Source organism: Salmo salar, chromosome ssa15, assembly GCF_905237065.1.
Source record: "Salmo salar chromosome ssa15, Ssal_v3.1, whole genome shotgun sequence".
Classification (NCBI taxonomy): Eukaryota; Metazoa; Chordata; class Actinopteri; order Salmoniformes; family Salmonidae; genus Salmo; species Salmo salar.
Window position 1 is genome coordinate 11,648,479 of NC_059456.1, and position 26,137 is coordinate 11,674,615.

At 45.2% G+C, this 26,137-nt stretch overlaps 1 protein-coding gene across 1 annotated transcript in view; it reads left to right on the plus strand.

Annotated features, from left to right (window-relative positions):
* The window catches only part of kank1a (KN motif and ankyrin repeat domains 1a), a 205,278-nt gene extending 179,960 nt beyond the window's left edge, over positions 1-25,318 (plus strand). The window contains 7 exon segments of the mRNA XM_045695463.1: positions 610-819; positions 9,622-9,709; positions 11,741-11,960; positions 12,303-12,445; positions 20,143-20,343; positions 21,462-21,560; positions 22,033-25,318. Coding sequence (XP_045551419.1) covers positions 610-819; positions 9,622-9,709; positions 11,741-11,960; positions 12,303-12,445; positions 20,143-20,343; positions 21,462-21,560; positions 22,033-22,095 — 1,024 coding nt within the window. The 3' untranslated portion in view covers positions 22,096-25,318.
* The last annotated feature ends 819 nt before the right edge of the window (positions 25,319-26,137 follow it).

Here is a 26,137-nt window from a genome sequence, read left to right on the forward strand (position 1 = left end):
GATTAGAAATGTTCAATGCAAACAGCAAATAGTAGAACCATTTTGAATGTGTATCTCTGTAGTGAGTCTGTATCAGTAGAGCCATTTTGAATGTGTATCTCTGTAGTGAGTCTGTATCAGTGGAGCCATTTTGAATGTGTATCTCTGTAGTGAGTCTCTGTAGCTATTTAAAAAAACAATAATCATGGACCACAATGGAAATAAGTTGGCGACTTTTGCAATCCCGGTTTATAATTATTATTATTAATCCCGGCCACATTATTATTATAATAATTATTGTTATTAGTGGTAGTAGTATTATAATTATTGTTATTAGTGGTAGTAGTATTATAATTGTTATTATTAGTCACATTTCAACAAATCTACAGAGTATATACTGTATGTTTTTTCAAATCAATCAGTCAATCAACAGTATCAATCAGTCAATCAACAGTATCAATCAGTCAATCAACAGTATCTACAGGCAGCCCAAATGCAGGAACAAGTTTGATGTAGTATTATGCTGCTGGCTTGTTGTGTTTTCTAGTTTCGTTCTGAAACCTGACTGACATGCAGTAGTTCTGTGAGATGGTGTTGACTTTGTCTTCCCCTGTTGGCGTTCTGATGCAGGTATGAGACAACGTCGAGTGATGAATCAGAGGACAGCAGCTCCTCTGAAACAGAGGAGGAAGAGGAGGAGGACGAGGAGGAGGGGAAGGTGTTCGGAGGAGGAGAGGAAGTTGAAGAGAGGAACACAGAGGATTTCCAGAATGCGGGAGCAGTGGAAGTGGGGAGGAGTGAAGAGGAGGGAGGAGGAGAGAAGCAAGAGATGAGAGAGAGGTGGGTTGATTGAATTCAGGGGAGAAAGTAAGCCGGTACGGCTTCCCGGCAAAATGAATAGTTGGGTTACACCGTACCAGTAAAACAATAGCCTATCATAATCATTCAAATGAAATGCCAAGAAAACTAAATTACACCATTATGTAACATTATCGCATGTCAGCTCCATGAACATTTGCAAATTGATTTGAAAACAGGTGTTATACCCACCAAATTGATTTGAAAACAGGTGGTATACCCACCAAATTGATTTGAAAACAGGTGGTATACCCACCAAATTGATTTGAAAACAGGTGGTATACCCACCAAATTGGTTTGAAAACAGGTGGTATACCCACCAAATTGGTTTGAAAACAGGTGGTATACCCACCAAATTGATTTGAAAACAGGTGGTATACCCACCAAACAGGAATGATTAGTTATTAGAAGCTGTTGTAGGCCCAGACTAGCTTATCCTGGGACTCCAGGAGATAAACAGGGAGGATTAGTTATTAGGATCAGCTATCAGCTTGTCAGAAGCACCACAACATGAAGCACCCTAACACAGGTGGGAGGGACAACATGAAGCACCCTAACACAGGTGGGAGGGACAACATGAAGCACCCTAACACAGGTGAGAGGGACAACATGAAGCACCCTAACACAGGTGGGAGGGACAACATGAAGCACCCTAACACAGGTGGGAGGGACAACATGAAGCACCCTAACACAGGTGGGAGGGACAACATGAAGCACCCTAACACAGGTGGGAGGGACAACATGAAGCACCCTAACACAGGTGAGAGGGACAACATGAAGCACCCTGACACAGGTGGGAGGGACAACATGAAGCACCCTAACACAGGTGGGAGGGACAACATGAAGCACCCTAACACAGGTGGGAGGGACAACATGAAGCACCCTAACACAGGTGAGAGGGACAACATGAAGCACCCTGACACAGGTGGGAGGGACAACATGAAGCACCCTAACACAGGTGGGAGGGACAACATGAAGCACCCTAACACAGGTGGGAGGGACAACATGAAGCACCCTAACACAGGTGGGAGGGACAACATGAAGCACCCTAACACAGGTGGGAGGGACAACATGAAGCACCCTAACACAGGTGAGAGGGACAACATGAAGCACCCTGACACAGGTGGGAGGGACAACATGAAGCACCCTAACACAGGTGGGAGGGACAACATGAAGCACCCTGACACAGGTGGGAGGGACAACATGAAGCACCCTAACACAGGTGGGAGGGACAACATGAAGCACCCTAACACAGGTGGGAGGGACAACATGAAGCACCCTAACACAGGTGGGAGGGACAACATGAAGCACCCTAACACAGGTGGGAGGGACAACATGAAGCACCCTAACACAGGTGAGAGGGACAACATGAAGCACCCTGACACAGGTGGGAGGGACAACATGAAGCACCCTAACACAGGTGGGAGGGACAACATGAAGCACCCTAACACAGGTGGGAGGGACAACATGAAGGACCCTAACACAGGTGAGAGGGACAACATGAAGCACCCTAACACAGGTGGGAGGGACAACATGAAGCACCCTAACACAGGTGGGAGGGACAACAGGAAGCACCCTAACACAGGTGGGAGGGACAACATGAAGCACCCTAACACAGGTGGGAGGGACAACATGAAGCACCCTAACACAGGTGAGAGGGACAACATGAAGCACCCTGACACAGGTGGGAGGGACAACAGGAAGCACCCTAACACAGGTGGGAGGGACAACAGGAAGCACCCTAACACAGGTGGGAGGGACAACATGAACAGACCAGTGGTTGTGATTCCTTTTCTGGTGATTGTTTATAAAAACGGGTCTTCTTTCACACGACAAAATAACTCCCAGTACAGGGTAACGTCCAACGCTGAAACACCAGCCTAACAAAACAAATAAACATAATCTGAGCCGTTTGACCAAAAGGCCGTGGCCAAAAAGAGAAAGCAAAACAACAAACGGCTACTCCTGTCTTAGACTATCGTCTCCATAGTTACAGGAGGAACGCTGCTCTCTACCTATAGCCTGCCTTTGTTAACAGAGACGAGGTGCCCCAGTAAAATAAGCTTTCTCTGAGGTAGGAAAATCTGACGTCCTCACAGGTCCCCGTCTCTACTCCCCATTCTCCCCCAGCTCCTCTCCTGCCACACCTATATAGAGGAAGACACAAAGAAAATGCTTGTGCTTCTAGTTCCCGACAGTGCAGTAATATCTAACCAGGAATCTAACAATTCCACAACAACTTCCTGTAACGTGCGCTGGGAGTCGGGGAGCAAGTTCAGGGAGAGCATAATTTTATGAACAAAACAAGAAACACGAACAACGCACAGACAGGAAACAGAAACAATGACCCCTGGGGAAGGAACCAAAGGGAGTGACATATATAGGGAAGGTAATTAAGGCGGTGATGGAGTCCAGGTGTGTTTGTAAAACGCAGGTGCATGTAACAATGGTGACAGGTGTGCGCCATAATGAGCAGCCTGGTGACCAAGAGGCCAGAGAGGGAGCACACCTGACACTACTTAATACACACAGTAATGGAATGGAATAAGAATATATACATATAAATATATGGATGAGCGATGACAGAGCGGCATAGGCAAGATGGTGTAGAATACAGTATATACATATGAGATGAGTAATGCAAGATATGTAAACATTATTAAAGTGGCATTATAAAAGTGACTAGTGATCCATTTATTAAAGTTACCAATGATTTGAGTCAGTATGTTGTCAGCTGCCTCTGACGTGCTAGTGATGGCTGTTTAACAGTCTGATGGCCTTGAGATAGAAGCTGTTTTTCAGTCTCTCGGTTCCAGCTTTGATGCACCTGTACTGACCTCTCCTTCTAGATGATAGCGGGGTGAACAGGCAGTGGCTCGGGTGGTTGTTGTCCTTGATGATATTTTTGACCTTCCTGTGAAATTGGGTGCTGTAGGTGTCCTGGAGGGCAGGTAGTTTGCACCCGGTGATGCGTTGTGCAGACCGCACCACCCTCGTGAGACCTGCAGTTGTGGGCGGAGCAGTTGCCGTACCAGGTGGTGATACAGCCCGACAGGATGCTCTCAATTGTAAAAGTTTGTGAGGGTTTTAGGTGATAAGCCAAATTTCTTCAGCCTCCTGAGGTTGAAGAGGCACTGTTTCGCCTTCTTCATCACACTGTCTATGTGGGTGGACCATTTCAGTTTGTCCGTGATGTGTACACCGAGGAACTTAAAACTTTCCACTTTCTCCACTGCTGTCCCGTCGATGTGGATAGGGGGGGTGCTCCCTCTGCTGTTTCCTGAAGTCCACGATCAGCTCCTTTGTTTTGTTGATGTTGAGTGAGAGGTTGTTTTCGTGACACCACACACCGAGTCCCCTCACCTCCTCCTGTCTCGATGTTGTTGGTAATCAAGCTCACTACTGTTGTGTCGTCTGCAAACTTGATGATGGCCCCAGTGTTGAGGATCAGCGAAATGAAGATGTTGTTTCCTACCTTCACCACCTGGGTGCGGCCCGTCAGGAAGTCCAGGACCCAATTGCAGAGGTCTGGGGCCTCAACCTTAGTGATGAGCTTGGAGGGTACTATGGTGTTGAATGCTGAGCTGTAGTCAATGAACAGCATTCTTACGTAGGTATTCCTCTTGTCCAGATGGGATAGGGCAGTGTGATGGTGATTGCATTGTCTGTGGATCTATTGGGGCGGTACGCAAATTGAAGTGGGTCTAGGGTGACAAGTTTGGTAGAGGTGATATGATTGTTGACTAGTCCCTCAAAGCACTTCATGATGACAGAAGTGAGTGCTAAAAAAATTAAATAAAGTGCTACGGGGCGATAGTCATTTAGTTCAGTTAACTTTGTCTTCTTGGGTACAGGAACAATGGTGGCCATCTTCAAGCATGTGGGGACAGCAGACTGGGATAGGGAGAGATTGAATGTCCGTAAACACACCAGCCAGCTGGTCTGCGCATGCTCTGAGGACGTGGCTAGGGATGCCGTCTGGGCTGGCATCCTTGAGAGGGTTAACACGTTTAAATGTCTTACTCTCATCGGCCACGGAGAAGGAGAGCCCACAGTCCTTGGTAGTGTGCCGGGTCGGTGGAACTGTATTATTCTCAAAGCTATGATAATAACCAACGAGAATTCTCTTGGGAGATGATATGGTCGGCATTTGATTGAGAGGAATAGTGTTGTTACAATTACACCATGAGTCGTTAATCATGAAACATACACTCCTGCCCTTCTTCATCACGGAGAGATGTTTATTTCTGTCGGCGTGACGCACAAAGCATCCCGGTGGCTGTACCGACTCTGACAGTGTATCCCGAGAGAGCCATGTTTCTGTGAAACAGAGTATGTTACAATCCCTGATGTCTCTCTGGAAAGCAACCCTTGCCCTAATTCCGTCTACCTTGCTATCTAGAGACTGGAAATTAGCGGGTATACTCAGAAGCGGTGGGTGGTCTGACCAGAATTCAGAGGCACGCGTTCCGTCTTCCTCTTCTGCGGCGACCTTGTTTTGGGTCAGCCTCTGGAATCAGTTCAAATGCCCTGGGTCGTTCAGACAAAGGATCTGCTTCGGGAAAGTCGTATTCCTGGTCGTAATGTTGGTAAGTTGACGTCTCTCTGATATCCAATAGTTCTTCCAGGCTGTATGTAATAACACTTAAGATTATCTGGGCTAACAATGTAAGAAATAATACACAAAAGAATTAAATACTGCAAAGTTTATAAGCGAGGTGGCCCTCTCTGTCCCCTGAGGAGGGTGCTGTCGTGTTTTCGTCCTCCTGCTGGTCACTGAACTCTCACACACATCACGTAGCGTTAGCTAACGAGCCAGCCAGCTAACGTTAGCTAGCTAAACAACAATGAACATAGTGCCAAATCATGTCGTTGCTAGACTGCATGAATCTGCTGGGAGCTAACCATCCAGGTTCAATGTTAGCTAGGTAACATTAGGCTCTAACTAGCGAAGCAAACAGCTGTGGAATACGAATAACAATGTCAGCAACGGAGCCAGACAGCTAACGTTAGCTAGCTAGCTAACAGTACACTTTAGCTTAAGACATGTAGCTAGGTAAACAATTAACCTAGCTAGGTAAACAGCGTGTAAAATCACACTTCATGTAACGTTCGCTAACGAGCCAGCCAGGTAATGTTAGCTAGCTAGCTAACAGTACACTTCAGCTTGAAATGAAATCACTTTCTGTCAAAATTAGAAATGTGTAATATCTGAAAATGTAGCTAGCTAACGCAAGACTATCTTACCTGTATACATCATCATGCATGATGGTCGCGTCTCCCTGTCAGGAATGCCATGCCACAGTTGCCTTTGGTTTGAAGATGTAATCCAGAGACAGGTGTTTTGTCCATCTCTTTAGCTATCATACTCTAATTCCACTGATTTCAAAACGTGATCCTCCAGAGTTTGGAGAGCAACACCTAGCTATGCAGCTACACTACACGATACCTTTTTTTTAAATCAGCGTTTGACAGGATTACCAACACAGACTGACCAGCTCAAATAGACAGAAGGCTTCTATATGGTAGACCAATCCGAACTCTTCTGTTGGCATCTCCAGCCCACTCTTTATTTCAGCCAATCATGACTAGTGGGAAGGTTGCTAACTTTTTCTGTGGCTTAACCAACAAGGCTTGTAATTTAACAATGTTATTTGTGTTTACAGATGGCATACAAGTTTGTTATTAAGGCACATGAAAGTTCACATGTTCCAGAAGGCATTTCTGCCCAAAAAACTAATTTTGATTAAAAAAAAAAGTTTAAGTTCAAACAGCTCTCCTGTGAAGTTGTGACTTGCGACATATGTCTAGTTTCCTGAATCGGGTCACATATAGGAAATGAAAGTATACACATATTTCAAAGAAAAAGGAGGAGAACAACTCGTATGCAAACCGATAGTCCAGCCATCCACATGTTGTCTTCCCCATTTGGTAGCAACTCCTCCAACACTCGATTTCATCCATTCGCTTTTTTCCGCATTGAGGAAACATCTTCTTTCGTCTCCAAAATTCCATTGAACTTTTCTAGACTCTTTTCAGTAGACAGAGACTGCAAAGAAATCCTTCAATTATTGTGAAGGTAACATTTTTCACAAGCTGTGGTACTTACTTAATTGTGCGAAGCCGTGCTTGTTGTTGTGATAAAACAGAGTTTTTTTGGTGCTTTTAATAAAAACTGGGAACTCGAGTAGTCTTTAGGTGTAGAAGGATTCCGACTTTGAATTGCAAGTTGGATGACCATTCAAAACTATTTTCCCAGTCAGAGCTAGTTTTTTTTCCCAGAGTTCCCAGTTTTCTTGAACGCACTGAAGTCTGAAGTCGGGAGATTTCAGAGTTCCAAGTTGTTGTTTTAAAATGCGGCATTTCTACCACTGTTTTTGTTGTTGTTGTTGCGCGCTAGCTCCCTACATTATCACTGCGAGCGCTATTTGATTCACTAGATACTCTACACGCCCACGTTCTGGATAGCACAAAGAGGGACTGATCGAACAGCCAATGGAAAGGTACCCACCCAGCCAGGCTCAGCGAGGAGAATAAGAGAGAGGGGTTGTACACCAAAGTTACACAGAGTCAAATTCAATACGTTAATTCCAAACTACTGACATTTAATAAATTACTAATTACATGACCCTCCCCTGGACTAAATAAATAAAAAGCATAACCGTCCCCCATTTTCCTCCGGGTAACAGTTGCATTCATTTCAACCGGTCCCTAAACGTATTTCTATGATTAGACCCACTGAGATCATACTACATTAACTTCTCTGGGCTAGGTGGGACGTGACCGTCCCACCTGCGGGACACACTATTCAACAGCCAGTGAAATAGCATGGCGCGAAATAAAAAACAGCAAAAATCTCATAATTTCATTTTCTCAAACAATCAACTATTTTACACCATTTTAAAGATAAACTTCTCGTTAATCTAACCACAATGTCCGATTTCAAAAAGGATTTACAGCGAAAGCATAAAATTAGATTATGTTAGGACATAAACTTCACAAGAAAAACCACACTGCCATTTTCCAAGTACGGACATGCATCACAAAAACCAAAAAATCAGCTAAAATATTCACTACCCTTTGATGATCTTCATCAGATGGCACTCATAGGACTTCATGTTACACAATACATGTATGTTTTGCTCAATAAAGTTCATATTTATATCCAAAAACCCCATTTTACATTGGTGCGTGATGTTCAGAAAATGTATTCCCACCAAAACGTCCGGTGAATGTGCACATCAATTTACAAAAATACTCATCATAAACGTTGATAAAATTTACAACAGTTATTGAAAGAATTATAGATATACTTCTCCTTAACGCATCCGCTGTGTCAGATTTTAAAACAGCTTTACAGCGAAAGCACATTTTTCAATATTCTGAGTACATAGCTCGCTATCAAAGCAAGCTATACAGATACCCGCCAAGTTCTGGGGTCGACTAAACTCAGAATTAGTATTATAAATATTCTCTTACCTTTGCTGATCTTCGTCAGAATGCACTCCCAGGACTCCTACTTCCACAAGAAATGTTCTTTTTGTTCGAAATACTCCATATTTATGTCCAAATACCTCCGTTTTGTTCGTGCGTTCAGATCACTATCCAAAGGCATAACGCGCGAGCATAAATCCAGAGACGAAAAGTCAAATAGTTCCATTACCGTTCGTAGAAACATTGTTTACAATCAATCCTTAGGGTCTTTTTAAGATAAAACGTCAATAATATTCCAACCGGACAATAGTGTATTCATTCAAGAAAAAGAAGGAACGGTGCGCTGGCGGGCTCGCGCATCACCAATCCTTTGTCCTCAGGCGGTCCACTCATTGACTGAGCTCCTATTTTCTGCCCAGTAACAGGAGAAGGATGAAACACATTTCTAAAGGCTGTTGACAGCCAATGGAAGCCTTAGGAAGTGCAACGTGACCCCACAGAAGAAATACAATTCTCAGATTTCCCACTTCCTGGTTGGATTTTTCTCAGCTTTTTGCCTGCCATATGAGTTCTGTTTTACTCACAGACATCATTCAAACAGTTTTAGAAACTTCAGAGTGTTTTCTATCCAAATCTACTAATAATATGCAAATATTTGACTCTGGGCCCGAGTATTAGGCAGTTTACTCTGGGGTACACTTTTCATCCGAAAATGAAAATACTGCCCCCTATACCTTAAAAAGTTAATAGGGGTTCTATATGTAATTCTATGATTAGACCCACTGAGATCATATTAATAGGGGTTCTATATGTAATTCTGTGATTAGACCCGCTGAGATCATACTACATTAATATGGGTTCTATATGTAATTCTATGATTAGACCCACTGAGATCATACTACATTAATTGGGGTTCTATATGTAATTCTATGATTAGACCCACTGAGATCATACTACATTAATAGGGGTTCTATATGTAATTCTATGATTAGACCCGCTGAGATCATACTACATTAATAGGGGTTCTATATGTAATTCTGTGATTAGACCCGCTGAGATCATACTACATTAATAGGGTTTCTATATGTAATTCTATGATTAGACCCACTGAGATCATACTACATTAATAGGGGTTGTATATGTAATTCTATGATTAGACCCGCTGAGATCATACTACATTAATAGGGGTTCTATATGTAATTGTATGATTAGGGTGATTAGGCCATAATATAGTAGGTCCCATACCAGTAAGAAACAAAATCTACTTTCACCCCTAGATTTGGAAAATCAAGAAATTGTCCATTTGTCTGAATTAAATTCAGAGTCCTGTCTGTCTGTCTGTCTCTCCAGGTTTGAGTTGAGTGAGAAGATGTTGGCTGCCTGTAACGTGTTGAAGAACCACCTGAATGATGGCAAGGCCTTAGCCAGTAAAGATGTGGTGAGTAACCGTTGTTGTTAACTCTGCTTGTGAACAATTCTACCTCTCTACCTTTCTCTCCATCTCTCTCATTATTCATCTCTCTCTCTCTCTCTCTCAATTCTACCTCTCTACCTTTCTCTCCATCTCTCTCATTATTCATCTCTCTCTCTCTCTCTCTCTCTCACTCTCTCTCAATTCTACCTCTCTACCTTTCTCTCCATCTCTCTCATTATTCATCTCTCAATTCTACCTCTCTACCTTTCTCTCCATCTCTCTCATCATTCATCTCTCTCTCTCTCTCTCTCTCTCAATTCTACCTCTCTACCTTTCTCTCCATCTCTCTCATTATTCATCTCTCTCTCTCTCTCAATTCTACCTCTTCCTCTCTCTCCCTCGCTCCATCTCCCTCATTATTCATCTCTCTCTCTCTCTCTCTCTCTCTCTCAATTCTACCTCTCTACCTTTCTCTCCATCTCTCTCATTATTCATCTCTCTCTCTCTCTCTCTCAATTCTACCTCTCTTCCTCTCTCTCCCTCGCTCCATCTCTCTCATTATTCATCTCTCTCTCTCTCTCTCTCTCTCTCAATTCAACCTCTCTACCTTTCTCTCTCTTGCTCCATCTCATTATTCATCTCTCTCTCTCAATTCTACATCTCTACCTTTCTCTCCATCTCTCTCATTATTCATCTCTCTCTCTCTGGCACACTGTGGTATTTCACCCAGTAGATATGGGAGTTTATCAAAATTGGGTTTGTTTTGAAATTCTTTGTGGATCTGTGTAATCCGAGGGAAATATGTGTATCTAATATGGTCCTACATTTGGCAGGAGGTTAGGACGTTCAGCTCAGTTTCCACCTCATTTTGTGGGCAGTGTTGCACATAGCCTGTCTTCTCTTGAGAGCCAGGTCTGCCTACGGTGGCCTTTCTCAATAGCAAGGCTATGCTCACGGAGTCTGTACATAGTCAAAGCTTTGCTTAAGTTTGGGTCAGTCACAGTGGTCAGGTATTCTGTCGCTGTGTACTCTCTGTTTAGGGCCAAATAGCATTGTAGTTTGCTCTGTTTTTTATTGTTAATTCTTTCCAATGTGTCAAGTAATTATCTTTTTGGTTTCTCATGATTTGGTTGGGTCTAATTGTGTTGCTTGGGCTCTGTGGGGTCTGTTTGTGTTTGTGAACACAGGACCAGCTTGCTTAGGGGACTCTTCTACAGGTTTATCTCTCTGTATGTGATGGCTTTGTTATGGAAGGTTTGGGAATCACTTCCTTTTCGATGGTTGTAGAATTTAACGTCTCTTTTCTGGATTTTGATAATTGGAGGGTATCGGTCTAATTCTGCTCTGCCATCACATACAGAGAGATAAACCTGTAGAAGAGTCCCCTAAGCAAGCTGGTCAGGCCTCAGGTCTGACAGAATCTGTGCAGAAGATCCAGGTGCTGCTGTAGGCCCTCCTTGGTTAGCTCTCTCTCTCCTTGTATTGTCCACTCACTCTGTCCGTCCAAACAATTCTTGTCTCTCTCAGCACAGTAGAGTCAGGAACTAACAGCGATTCCGCTGCAAGTCCATTTTACTCAGGTTTTCTCCCTGCCTGCTTCTTTTCTCTACTGGGCTGTCGGCCCGGCAGATTTCTGGCAGGACGATGCCGTCTGCTCTGACCCGTGTCCTTTCTATATGTTTGCCGTAGCTCAGGAACAATGGAGAAATTAACCATCACTAACATTTATTTAGGAGATTTGACTCACTGTAAAGCAATCCTATTCACATCACAGTAGCACTGGTGAGAGATGGCCACTGTTCTAGCATTCCCTGTGGCTCAGTTGGTAGAGCATGGTGTTTGCAATGCCAGCATGGTGTGTGCAACGCCAGGGTTGTGGGTTCGATTCCCATGGGGGGCCAGTACAAAAAAAAAAAAAAAAAAAATGCATGAAATGAAATGTATGCATTCACTACTGTAAGTCGCTCTGGATAAGAGCGTCTGCTAAATGACTAAAATGTAAATGTAGTGGTTCATAATGCCTGATCATGTCTCTGTGTCGCCATCATCCTCTAGAGAGCCTGTGTGAACACAGTTCAGAACGAGTGGTTCTGTGTGTCCAGTCAGAAGATGGTGGTGCCTGGCATGGTGGAGGACTATTTAACAGCGTTCCGTGACATCTCGCCGGCCATGCTGCGTCACATTGTCAACATGGCGGACGGTAACGGGAACACGGCGCTCCACTACAGCGTGTCACACTCCAACTTCCACATTGTCAAGACGCTGCTCAACGCAAGTGAGGGAAACATTTGTTTTCAAGTTTATGTGACATGTCCTGTCTGCCTAGTGTATCATCATACAGTCTCTGTCCTCCTGTCTGTCTAGTTTAACATACAGTCTCTGTCCTCCTGTCTGTCTAGTTTAACATACAGTCTCTGTCCTCCTGTCTGTATCATCATACAGTCTCTGTCCTGTCTGTCTAGTGTTAAAAAAAAAGAAAGTTGTTTACTTTAAATTTAATGTTGTTGTTTACATCCAGACTGTTGTTGTTTACTTCAAGTTTAATGTTGTTGTTTACATCCAGACTGTATGTTTTTGTTGTTTACTTCTAGAGTAACGTTGTTGTTGTTTATTCCAGATGTGTGTAACGTGAACCAGCAGAATAAGGCTGGCTATACTCCCATCATGCTGTCTGTGCTGGCGGCTGTCGAGGCTCCTAAAGACATGGCCATCGTAGAGTACCTCTTCAGCAAGGGAGACGTCAACGCTAAGGCCAGCCAGGTATGGGGCCAGGGTCCAACCAGGTATGGGGTCAGGGGCCAGCCAGGTATGGGGTCAGGGGCCAGCCAGGTATGGGGTCAGGGGCCAGCCAGGTATGGGGTCAGGGGTCAGCCAGGTATGGGGTCAGGGGCCAGCCAGGTATGGGGTCAGGGGCCAGCCAGGTATGGGGTCAGGGGCCAGCCAGGTATGTGGAAGGGATCATATGTTAGGGGTTCAAGTCAGGTATGACTAGGGCTGTTGAGGTGACCGTATTACTGCCACACCGGCGGTCACGAGTCATGAAGGCAGTCAAATTCCACGGTAACTATGCTTCTCCAAGCTCTGATGCTGCTGGTCATTAGTAGCCTGCCAAACGTGCTAACTGCCTGGTACTCAGCACTCTATTGTCCCTCTAATCACTCTGACATCAATGCAAATGTAATAGAAAATCAAATCAAACACTTCATGAGAGCCCCTGAGCTCATGTTGCGCAACATTTCTACAGGCTATACAATTACGTGAGAAAACAGAGTGATGGCCTCTACTAAAAAGAGGAGGTTCAGATTTCTATAGGCTAGGCCTACTATATTTATTTCTCAGCTTTTCTAATATTAAACACATTGCTTCTCTTTACAACAGGAGTATATCCTACCTGGCTGGCATGAAAATGAACTATGGGAAAAGCTTCCTCCATTCGCTATTTAAGTGCATATATGACATGTATTTTTCCCCTGCTGCCCCTGTTTCCAGGCAGGTGCATGATAACGGTCCATTCTACATCAAAACTAATTTCACACATATATTATTTAGTATATTATTTAGTATATGTAAAGACAAGATTAAATCAGGAATAGTCTGATGGGTGACAATATTAGCCTATCACTTGTGAATTATATATTAGCACTTGTTTATGATGCCCAGCATAAGGCAAGAAAAAAAGTGCATAAGAAAGCCTTTTTTTTTGGCGACTTTTCGAATCATAGTCACACACCTCATGTAGCCTAGCCCATGGGCCAATATGTTTTGATAAGGTTTGTATGACAACTAAAGCGGGCAAAAAACTTCTTAAAATTAAGCACAACAAATCAAAGTTTATTTGTCACGTGCGCCGAATACAACAGTTGTAGACCTTACAGTGAAATGCTGAATACAACAGGTGTAGACCTTACAGTGAAATGCTGAATACAACAGGTGTAGACCTTACAGTGAAATGCTTACTTACAGACTCTAACCAATAGTGCAAAAAAGGTATTAGGTGAACAATAGGTAAGTAAAGAAATAAAACAACAATAAAAAGACAGGCTATATTCAGTAGCGAGGCTATAAAAGTAGCGAGGCTACATACAGACACCTGTTAGTCAGGCTGATTGAGGTAGTATGTACATGAATGTATAGTTATAGTGACCATGCATTTATGATAAACAGAGAGTAGCAGCAGCGTAAAAAAGGGGTTGGGGGGCACACAATGCAAATAGTACAGGGTAACCTTTTCATTACCTATTCAGGGGTCTTATGGCTTGGGGGTAAAAACTGTTGAGAAGCCTTTTTGTCCTAGACTTGGCACTCCGGTACCGCTTGCCGTGCGGTAGCAGAGAGAACAGTCTATGACTGGGGTGGCTGGGGTCTTTGACAATTTTTAGGGCCTTCCTCTGACACCAGCTGGTGTAGAGGTCTTGGATGGCAGGCAGCTTAGCTCCAGTGATGTACTGGGCCGTACGCACTACCCTCTGAAGTGCCTTGCGGTCGGTCAGGGGCCAAGCAGTTGCCATACCAGGCAGTGATGCAACCAGTCAGGATGCTCTCAATGTTGCAGCTGTAGAACCTTTTGAGGGTCTGAGGACCCATGCCAAATCTTTTCAGTCTCCTAAGGGGGAATAGGCTTTGTCGTGCTCTCTTCACGACTGTCTTGGTGTGTTTGGACCATGTTAGTTTGTTGGTGTTGTGGACACCAAGGAACTTGAAGCTCTCAACCTGCTCCACTTCAGCCCTGTTGATGAGAATGGGGGCGTGCTCGGTCCTCCTTTTCCTGTAGTCCACAATCATCTCCTTAGTCTTGGTTACGTTGAGGGATAGGTTGTTGTTCTGGCACCACCCGGCCAGGTCTCTGACCTCCTCCCTATAGGCTGTCTCGTCGTTGTCGGTGATCAGGCCTACCACTGTTGTGTCATCTGCAAACTTAATGATGGTGTTGGAGTCGTGCCTGGCCACGCAGTCGTGGGTGAACAGGGAGTAGAGAAGGGGACTGAGCACGCACCCCTGAGGGGCTCCAGTGTTGAGGATCAGCATGGCAGATGTGTTGCCACCTACCCTCACCACCTGGGGGCGGCCCGTCAGGAAGTCCAGGATCCAGTTGCAGAGGGAGGTGTTTAGCACGACTAAGCCTATTCCCCCTCAGGAGACTGAAAAGATTTCGCCTGGTATGGCAACTGCTCTGCCTCAGACCGCAAGTGCGTACGGCCCAGTACATCACTGGGGCCATCCAGGACCTCTATAAGAGGCGGTGTCAGAGGAAGGCCCTAAAAATTGTCAAAGGCTCCAGCCACCCTAGTCATAGACTGTTCTCTCTTCTACTGCACAGCAAGCGGTACCGGAGTGCCAAGTCTAGGTCCAAGAGGCTCCTTAACAGCTTCTACCCCCAAGCCATGAGACTCCTGAACATCTAATCAAATGGCTACCCGGACTATTTGCACCCCCCCCCAACCCCTCTTTTATGCTGCTGCTACTCTCTGTTGTCATCTATGCATAGTCACTTTAATAACTCTACCTACATGTCAATACTACCTCAACTAACCGGTGCCCCCGCACATTGACTCTGTACCGGTACCCCCTGTGTATAGCCTCCACATTGACTCTGTACCGGTACCCCCTGTATATAGCCTCCACATTGACTCTGTACTGGTACCACCTGTATATAGCCTCCACATTGACTCTGTACCGGTACCCCCTGTATATAGCCTCCACATTGACTCTGTACCGGTACCCCCCTGTATATAGTCACGCTATTGTTATTTACTGCTGCTCTTTAATTACTTGTTACTTTTATTTGTTATTCTTATTCGTATTTTTTTTAAATGCATTGTTGGTTAGGGGCTCGTAAGTAAGCATTTCACTGTAAGGTCAACACCTGTTGTTTTCAGTGCATGTGACTAATAAAATTTGATTTGATTTGAATGTGAAGAAATAGCCTAATAGTTTATCAACATTTTAAGCTAAACGTTCTGATCTGTTGTGTCAGCCACATTGCGTAAAAAAAGTTTTTTTGATGCTAGTGGTTGTATTAATTTGGGATCTATTGCATCCCATAACTGTCCCAGACTATGTTTGGAATATTTATTTCTCTCACAGAATAGAATAAGTCAACTGTTGTACTATGTGGGACAGTATATTGACATAGGCTAGTGCTTTTGCTGTTCGTTAGGCCTACTCATCTTGTTGGCTGACGAAAAGGAAATGTGAACAGTTCTTCCAATATCTTCAATATGGACCTTGGAATTGGATAAGGACTCGTGCAGTTGCGTCCCTAAGGGTGTCTGTCTTCACTTGTATTCTGTGAGAATCATGTGATGTTCACTCAGTGAGTGTTTCGAAGCACGCACTCAGGGAGAAGGGCACAACAAAGGCATGGATATTTTTAGGGTGCCTTATTGCCACAAAGGGGAAGCCACCGTGAAATTTGAGGCATTATCAAATGCTTGTCAAATTGTGAATGAGAGACTGATGAAGTGTGTACAGCCTGCGCAAAAAAAACAAAGCAGAGCTCAGGCCTTTCAAGGGACTTTTTTCAAATCATCATTAGAGTCTCATCATGCAGCCTTACAATGTATTAAACATCTAAACATATCAGCCCAACGTTTGTAGAACAACTAAAGTTACATTAATAACTGTAAATTAAGCATATAGGAGGACCTGTTTCTTTGTTAACCGCTCAACACAGAATAGCTGCATGGGCGCACTCCCTCAAATCATTTGGAGAAAATATCCTTTCTATTTTATTCAGCTTCGTTTAATTGTATTCTTCATACTATAAAATAGTATAAAATAATGCCACGGAATACTGAGCAAATCTAGTCTGCTAAATGAACTAGTGTAGCCCCACAGACATATGGCACAGCCACATCAGGACCTGCTAAATGAACTAGTGTAGCCCACAGCCATTTGGCACAGCCACATCAGGACCTGCTAAATGAACTAGTGTAGCCCCACAGCCACATCAGGACCTGCTAAATGAACTAGTGTCGCCCACAGCCACATCAGGACCTGCTAAATGAACTAGTGTCGCCCACAGCCACATCAGGACCTGCTAAATGAACTAGTGTAGCCCACAGCCATATGGCACAGCCACATCAGGACCTGCTAAATGAACTAGTGTAGCCCCACAGCCACATCAGGACCTGCTAAATGAACTAGTGTCCCCCACAGCCACATCAGGACCTGCTAAATGAACTAGTGTAGCCCACAGCCATATGGCACAGCCACATCAGGACCTGCTAAGTGAACTAGTGTAGCCCACAGCCACATCAGGACCTGCTAAATGAACTAGTGTAGTCCACAGCCACATCAGGACCTGCTAAATGAACTAGTGTAGTCCACAGCCACATCAGGACCTGCTAAATGAACTAGTGTCGCCCACAGCCATATGGCACAGCCACATCAGGACCTGCTAAATGAACTAGTGTAGCCCACAGCCATATGACACAGCCACATCAGGACCTGCTAAATGAACTAGTGTAGCCCACAGCCACATCAGGACCTGCAAAATGAACTAGTGTAGTCCCACAGCCACATCAGGACCTGTTAAATGAACTAGTGTAGTCCCACAGCCACATCAGGACCTGTTAAATGAACTAGTGTCGCCCCACAGCCACATCAGGACCTGCTAAATTAACTAGTGTGCACAGCACATCAGGGCCTGCTAAATGAACTAGTGTAGCCCACAGCCACATCAGGACCTGCTAAATGAACTATTGTAGCCCACAGCCATATGGCACAGCCACATCAGGACCTGCTAAATGAACTAGTGTAGCCCACAGCCACATCAGGACCTGCTAAATGAACTAGTGTAGCCCACAGCCACATCAGGACCTGTTAAATGAACTAGTGTAGTCCCACAGCCACATCAGGACCTGTTAAATGAACTAGTGTCGCCCCACAGCCACATCAGGACCTGCTAAATTAACTAGTGTCGCCCACAGCCACATCAGGGCCTGCTAAATGAACTAGTGTAGCCCACAGCCACATCAGAACCTGCTAAATTAACTATTGTAGCCCACAGCCACATCAGGACCTGCTAAATGAACTATTGTAGCCCACAGCCATATGGCACAGCCACATCAGGACCTGCTAAATGAACTAGTGTAGCCCACAGCCACAGCAGGACCTGCTAAATGAACTAGTGTAGCCCACAGCCACATCAGGACCTGCTAAATGAACTAGTGTAGCCCCACAGCCACATCAGGACCTGCTAAATGAACTAGTGTAGCCCCACAGCCACATCAGGACCTGCTAAATGAACTAGTGTAGCCCACAGCCACATCAGGACCTGCTAAATGAACTTGTGTAGCCCACAGCCACATCAGGACCTGCTAAATGAACTAGTGTAGCCCCACAGCCACATCAGGACCTGCTAAATGAACTAGTGTAGCCCCACAGCCACATCAGGACCTGCTAAATGAACTAGTGTCGCCCACAGCCACATCAGGACCTGCTAAATGAACTAGTGTCGCCCACAGCCACATCAGGACCTGCTAAATGAACTAGTGTAGCCCACAGCCATATGGCACAGCCACATCAGGACCTGCTAAATGAACTAGTGTAGCCCCACAGCCACATCAGGACCTGCTAAATGAACTAGTGTCTCCCACAGCCACATCAGGACCTGCTAAATGAACTAGTGTAGCCCACAGCCATATGGCACAGCCACATCAGGACCTGCTAAGTGAACTAGTGTAGCCCACAGCCACATCAGGACCTGCTAAGTGAACTAGTGTAGCCCACAGCCACATCAGGACCTGCTAAATTAACTAGTGTAGTCCCACAGCCACATCAGGACATGCTAAATGAACTAGTGTCGCCCACAGCCACATCAGGACCTGCTAAATGAACTAGTGTCGCCCCACAGCCACATCAGGACCTGCTAAATGAACTAGTGTCGCCCCACAGCCACATCAGGACCTGCTAAATGAACTAGTGTCGCCCACAGCCACATCAGGACCTGCTAAATGAACTAGTGTAGCCCCACAGCCACATCAGGACCTGCTAAATGAACTAGTGTAGCCCACAGCCACATCAGGACCTGCTAAATGAACTAGTGTAGCCCACAGCCACATCAGGACCTGCTAAATGAACTAGTGTAGCCCACAGCCACATCAGGACCTGCTAAATGAACTAGTGTAGTCCACAGCCACATCAGGACCTGCTAAATGAACTAGTGTAGCCCACAGCCACATCAGGACCTGCTAAATGAACTAGTGTAGCCCCACAGCCACATCAGGACCTGCTAAATGAACTAGTGTAGCCCACAGCCACATCAGGACCTGCTAAATGAACTAGTGTAGCCCACAGCCACATCAGGACCTGCTAAATGAACTAGTGTAGTCCACAGCCACATCAGGACCTGCTAAATGAACTAGTGTAGTCCACAGCCACATCAGGACCTGCTAAATGAACTAGTGTCGCCCACAGCCATATGGCACAGCCACATCAGGACCTGCTAAATGAACTAGTGTAGCCCACAGCCACATCAGGACCTGCTAAATGAACTAGTTTAGCCCACAGCCATATGACACAGCCACATCAGGACCTGCTAAATGAACTAGTGTAGCCCACAGCCACATCAGGACCTGCTAAATGAACTAGTGTAGCCCACAGCCACATCAGGACCTGCTAAATGAACTAGTGTAGTCCCACAGCCACATCAGGACCTGTTAAATGAACTAGTGTCGCCCACAGCCACATCAGGGCCTGCTAAATGAACTAGTGTAGCCCACAGCCACATCAGGACCTGCTAAATGAACTATTGTAGCCCACAGCCACATCAGGACCTGCTAAATGAACTAGTGTAGCCCACAGCCATATGGCACAGCCACATCAGGACCTGCTAAATGAACTAGTGTAGCCCACAGCCACATCAGGACCTGCTAAATGAACTAGTGTAGCCCACAGCCACATCAGGTCCTGCTAAATGAACTAGTGTAGCCCCACAGCCACATCAGGACCTGCTAAATGATCTAGTGTAGCCCCACAGCCACATCAGGACCTGCTAAATGAACTAGTGTAGCCCCACAGCCACATCAGGACCTGCTAAATGAACTAGTGTAGCCCCACAGCCAGATCAGGACCTGGTAAATGAACTAGTGTAGCCCCACAGCCACATCAGGACCTGCTAAATGAACTAGTGTCGCCCACAGCCACATCAGGACCTGCTAAATGAACTAGTGTAGTCCACAGCCACATCAGGACCTGCTAAATGAACTAGTGTCGCCCACAGCCATATGGCACAGCCACATCAGGACCTGCTAAATGAACTAGTGTAGCCCACAGCCATATCAGGACCTGCTAAATGAACTAGTGTAGCCCACAGCCACATCAGGACCTAACATAAGGACAACTCAGAGTATGCTATTCTGTTCTTCTGAAATAGACTACATTTTCTTCATCAAAATGTAACCCCCTCCCTCCCTCCCCCACCTCCCTCCCCCCTCCCTCCCTCCCTCTCTCAGGCTGGCCAGACAGGGCTGATGCTGGCGGTCAGTCATGGCAGGATGGACATGGTTCGGGCGCTGCTGGCCCAGGGGGCAGAGGTCAATGTCCAGGATGATGAGGGTTCTACAGCCCTGATGTGTGCCAGCGAACATGGCCACGCTGAGATAGTCAAACTACTGCTGGCCCAGCCGGGCTGCGACGCCACTCTCAGCGACAGCGTGAGTACCTGTCTGTCTGTCTGTCTGTCTGTCTGTCTGTCTGTCTGTCTGTCTGTCTGTCTGTCTGTCTGTCTGTCTGTCTTTCTGTCTGTGTTGATGGCCCAGCCGGGCTGCGAAGCGACTCTCAGCGACAGCGTGAGTACCTGTCTGTCTGTCTGTCTGTCTGTCTGTCTGTCTGTCTGTCTGTCTGTCTGTCTGTCTGTCTGTCTGTCTGTGTCTCTGTCTGTCTGTCTGTGTTGATGGCCCAGCCGGGCTGCGACGCCACTCTCAGCGACAGCGTGAGTGTCTGTCTGTCTGTCTGTCTGTCTGTCTGTCTGTCTGTCTGTCTGTCTGTCTGTCTGTCTGTCTGTGTTGATGGCCCAGCCGGGCTGCGACGCCACTCTCAGCGACAGCGTGAGTGTCTGTCTGTCTGTCTGTCTGTCTGTCTGTCTGTCTGTGTTGATGGCCCAGCCGGGCTGCGACGCCACTCTCAGCGACAGCGTGAGTCTGTCTGTCTGTCTGTCTGTCTGTCTGTCTGTCTGTCTGTCTGTCTGTCTGTCTGTCTGTCTGTCTGTCTGTCTGTCTGTCTGTCTGTCTGTGTTGATGACCCAGTCGGGCTGCGACGCCTCTCTCAGTGGCATCGTGAACAATCTTTCTCTCTTTTTCTGTTCCTATCTCTCTTTCTTGGTCTGTCCTTCTCTTTCTCTCTCATCTCTCTCTCTATCTGTTCCTCTCTCTCTGTTTCTCTCTCTATCTGTTCCTCTCTTTCTCTCTCTCTATCTGTTCCTCTCTTTCTCTCTATCTGTTCATCTCTCTCTCTAGCTGTTCCTCTCTCTCTCTAGCTGTTCCTCTCTCTCTCTATCTGTTCCTCTCTTTTCCTTCTCTCTCTGTTCCTCTCTTTCTCTTTCTTTATCTGTTCCTCTCTTTCTCTCTCTATCTTTTCCTTTCAGTTGAAGGCATTCAGTTGTACAACTGACATGGTATTTCTCTTTCTCTCTCTCTCTTTCGCTCTCTCTCTCCCTCACTTTTGTGATGTAATTATGCAGCCACTTTATGTAATATTGTTAATCTCTCTCTCCTCTATTTCCTCTCTCTGTCCCTCTCTGCCTTTTTCTACTTCTTCCTCTCTCTCTCTCTAGGATGAGAGCAATGCCCTGTCTATCGCTCTGGAAGCCGGTCACAAGGACATAGCAGTGTTGTTGTACGCCCACGTAAACTTCTCTAAGGCCCAGTCACCGGTCAGTACTCTCTACCTCTGTTCCCTGACCTTTAACCCTTACCTCTCTTCCCTGACCTCTAACCCTTACCTCTGTTCCCTGACCTTTAACCCTTACCTCTGTTCCCTGACCTTTAACCCTTACCTCTGTTCCCTGACCTTTAACCCTTACCTCTCTTCCCTGACCTCTAACCCTTACCTCTGTTCCCTGACCTTTAACCCTTACCTCTGTTCCCTGACCTTTAACCCTTACCTCTGTTCCCTGGCCTCTAACCCTTACCTCTGTTCCCTGACCTTTAACCCTTACCTCTGTTCCCTGACCTTTAACCCTTACCTCTGTTCCCTGTACCAGAGCTGCTTGCCCTGAAATCACTTCTTGACAAACATATTTTTGTTTTGAGCAGAGCAACAATTCTCCTGCTGTAGTTCTAATGTTAACTATGTGTGTGTGTTGTGTTTGTGTGTGTGCGCATGGTGTGTGTGTGTGTCTCCAGGGAACCCCTCGTCTGAGCAGGAAGATGTCCCCCAGTCCCACCAGGAGGGGCATGTTTGACTAGCGCCACTGCCCATTGGTCAAGTCTCATGACACCAACCAACCAACCGCTGAGGATTTCAACCCCAGGGACAGACTTTGGCCCCACCCCCTGACAACCTGATTGGACCATGTGGGATTATTGACCATGCAGTTCAACCAGAAAGGTTCCCTGGGTTTATTGACCATGGGGTTCAACCAGAAAGGTTCCCTGGGTTTATTGACCATGTGGTCCAACCAGAAAGGTTCCCTGGGTTTATTGACCATGGGGTTCAACCAGAAAGGTTCCCTGGGTTTATTGACCATGTGGTCCAACCAGAAAGGTTCCCTGGGTTTATTGACCATGGGGTTCAACCAGAAAGGTTCCCTGGGTTTATTGACCATGTGGTCCAACCAGAAAGGTTCCCTGGGTTTATTGACCATGGGGTTCAACCAGAAAGGTTCCCTGGGTTTATTGACCATGTGGTCCAACCAGAAAGGTTCCCTGGGTTTATTGACCATGGGGTTCAACCAGAAAGGTTCCCTGGGTTTAAAGACCATGATGAAAGATGAAACATATTGATCAGCCTTGTAATAAGATGAGTTGGTATTGGTCAGTCTTCTACATGAACATCCCTAAGTGCCCTAATTTAAACTGAATGTATAGAGAAGTGTGTTATTTACTGTAGCTATCTAGCTACCTGAAAGAAGACACCACCAGCATTCTGTCTGCTCTGAGTAGATAGAGAGGAGGAGGGAGAGGAGAGAGAGGAGGAGGGAGAGGAGAGAGAGGAGGAGGGAGAGGAGAGAGAGGAGGGAGAGGAGAGAGAAGGAGGGAGAGGAGAAAGAGAAGGAGGAAGAGGAGGAGGGAAAAAAGGAGTGGTAGAGAGAGGAGGAGGGAGAGAATGAGGAGGAAAGAGTGAGGAGGAGGAGGGAGCGAAGGAGAAGAGAGGCCATACTACTTGAGGAGCTGGACTTCATAAGAACCCAGAAACACATGTACTGTATTCTAGAAATGGGCTGCAGTAGACACGCGTCCTGTCCAGGCAGGTTCCTCACGAGAGAGAGATGTTCCTGGCTCAGATACTTACTTATCCAGACTATAGACCTTTTCAACTGTCAAAACAATAACACGTTCTGGTCGCACGCGCAACCAAGAGGTTCCCCAGAAAACATCCGGTGCTGCGGTGCCTCATAATTGCTAACTAGCTAGGTAGTTGGCTAGCTAGCACAAAATGACAAGTTCACATTTCATCCACCGAAAAACTGAACAAACAACTTATTGACTTGCTACCAGATCCACTAAATACAATCATAAATACAATCTCGTTTATTATCCGTTTGCTCTGGTGGTGTTGCATTAGGCTAGCACAGTAATTAACCACAGAGCTAGCGTGATGTAAGGGTAGAGAAAGATCAGCTGACCTTGTTAGCCAGCCAGAGCTAGCGTGATGTAGGGGTAGAGAAAGATCAGCTGACCTTGTTAGCCAACTAGATTAATTTCTCTCACAACAGCCAACAATATAACTAAACTAAATGTAGCTAGAATCTGAGTCCAATGTTTGACGGCCTCATTGTTTACAACAAAGTTAGCTAGCAGCAGTAATTACCTGTTATGAGAATTTTGTTCTCAATCTAGCTATAACGTTAAACTTACATTTTCCCAGGATGTAAGGACCATCCCAACCATGAATACTATGGTCGAAAAAATGCTAATTCTGACCTTGAGAAAACAACTACACTAAGTTAACTAGCTAGCTGTTTACAGCTGCCCCGGAAGTTTTTTACAAACTCACCGGAAGTTCTTTGGGGTTCCATGGTTCACTTGCGCTCCTCCTAAAACAGCTGTTGAAAAGGTCTATAGGTCCCAGCAGTAGTCCCAACACTACTGCCCTGTAAGACTAGATACAGTCTGTTGAAAAGGTCTATAGGTCCCAGCAGTAGTCCCAACACTACTGCCCTGTAAGACTAGATACAGTCTGTTGAAAAGGTCTATAGGTCCCAGCAGTAGTCCCAACACTACTGCCCTGTAAGACTAGATACAGTCTGTTGATATTCATGCTCCTGGACAGATTATTAACATACAGCTCATAGTTGTGATGAAGGCTAAAGAGCACAAGGACATGTTGTTATTATTCATAACTATCATCACCTATATTGTTTATCACCACAGGAGGCAGTTGCTATATTAGATTCTATGTCACCCGCAATAGAGCCTTTCATTTAGACTAAATGTTTGTACATATTATATTGTCATATTGTTTTCTTTACCTGCCTGCCACCTTTAATGGGTCTGTATGTGTACACCACCACCTTTAATGGGTCTGTATGTGTACACCACCACCTTTAATGGGTCTGTATGTGTACACCGCCACCTTTAATGGGTCTGTATGTGTACACCGCCACCTTTAATGGGTCTGTATGTGTACTCCACCACCTTTAATGGGTCTGTATGTGTACACCACCACCTTTAATGGGTCTGTATGTGTACTCCACCACCTTTAATGGGTCTGTATGTGTACACCACCACCTTTAATGGGCCTTTATGTGTACACCGCACCTTTAATGGGTATGTATGTGTACTCTACCACCTTTAATGGGTCTGTATGTGTACACCATCACCTTTAATGGTTCTGTATATGTACTCCACCACCTTTAATGGGTCTGTATGTGTACACCATCACCTTTAATGGGTCTGTATATGTACTCCACCACCTTTAATGGGTCTGTATGTTTACACCATCACCTTTAATGGGTCTGTATGTGTACTCCACCACCATTAATGGGTCTGTATGTGTACACCATCACCTTTAATGGGTCTGTATGTGTACACCATCACCTTTAATGGGTCTGTATGTGTACTCCACCACCTTTAATGGGTCTGTATGTGTACTCCACCACCTTTAATGGGTCTGTATGTGTACACCGCACCTTCTCAAATGGATAATTGTAACTCAATCTTCTCTGGATTGGATATAAATTCTACTTTTATACAAATCTATTTAATTTGTATGTATTTAAAAATCACAATATTTTGAATATTTCCTATTACTTCTTAACGTTACATGAAGATATATATTTATCAAGGTATAGTTTTTAATGCAAATATCATTGTATTTCCTTGTATGTACTGTAATGTGTTGGAGCTGGTAAGTGTATTGTCCTATTGTAGTAAAACCATTGAGAAGGAGAGAGAGGTACTTTGATCTGGTTGAAGTTTAAAGTGCCTGGAACGTATTGCCATATAACAATAAACTTAATTCAAATGACCTGGGATTGTCTTGTCTTCAGTCTGTCTGGTTCATAGTGGTGAAGAGTACTACTGGCTTCCAGGGGACTGTCTCCACCTGCTGGTGGTACCTAGTATTTCGCAGGTAGTTTTTAAATGCAGAAGCCCTTCCCAAGGCAGACCCCACTCTATGGCTGCATCATTTTTCATATTTTATATACTTTCTGTATTTGTTGGATATTTCGAAATTACACATCAACTGTATAAATCATGTGACATAAGCTTAGCATGAACTATCATTGCGGTATGGTGCCAAAGTTATAGGAACCACAAAAAGGTCTGCTGCCGTTCCGTTGAGTTACACACTTGTAGTGTGTGTGTGTGTGTGTGTGTGTGTGTGTGTGTGTGTGTGTGTGTGTGTGTGTGTGTGTGTGTGTGTGTGTGTGTGAACAGTGGTACGTGTAAGTTATTGGCCTGGGTTAATAGAAGAGCTTGTAAAGCCGGTCTTTTTAATTGGCTACATTTCATATCATTTTCTTTACCTGCTGGTTTTAATGGGCCATATAGACTACCATGTAGACTCCCATATAGACCACCATATAGAGTACCATGAGACTACCATATAGACTACCATGAGACTACCATATAGACCACCATATGGCTCCGTGTGGCTCAGTTGGAAGAGCATGGTGTTTGCAACGCCAGGGTTGTGGGTTCGATTCCCACGGGGGACCAGTACGGAGAAAAAAATGTATGAAATGGATGTAATGTATGCATTCACTACTGTAAGTCGCTCTGGATAAGAGCGTCTGCTAAATGACTAAAATGTAATATAGACTACCATATAGACTACCATGAG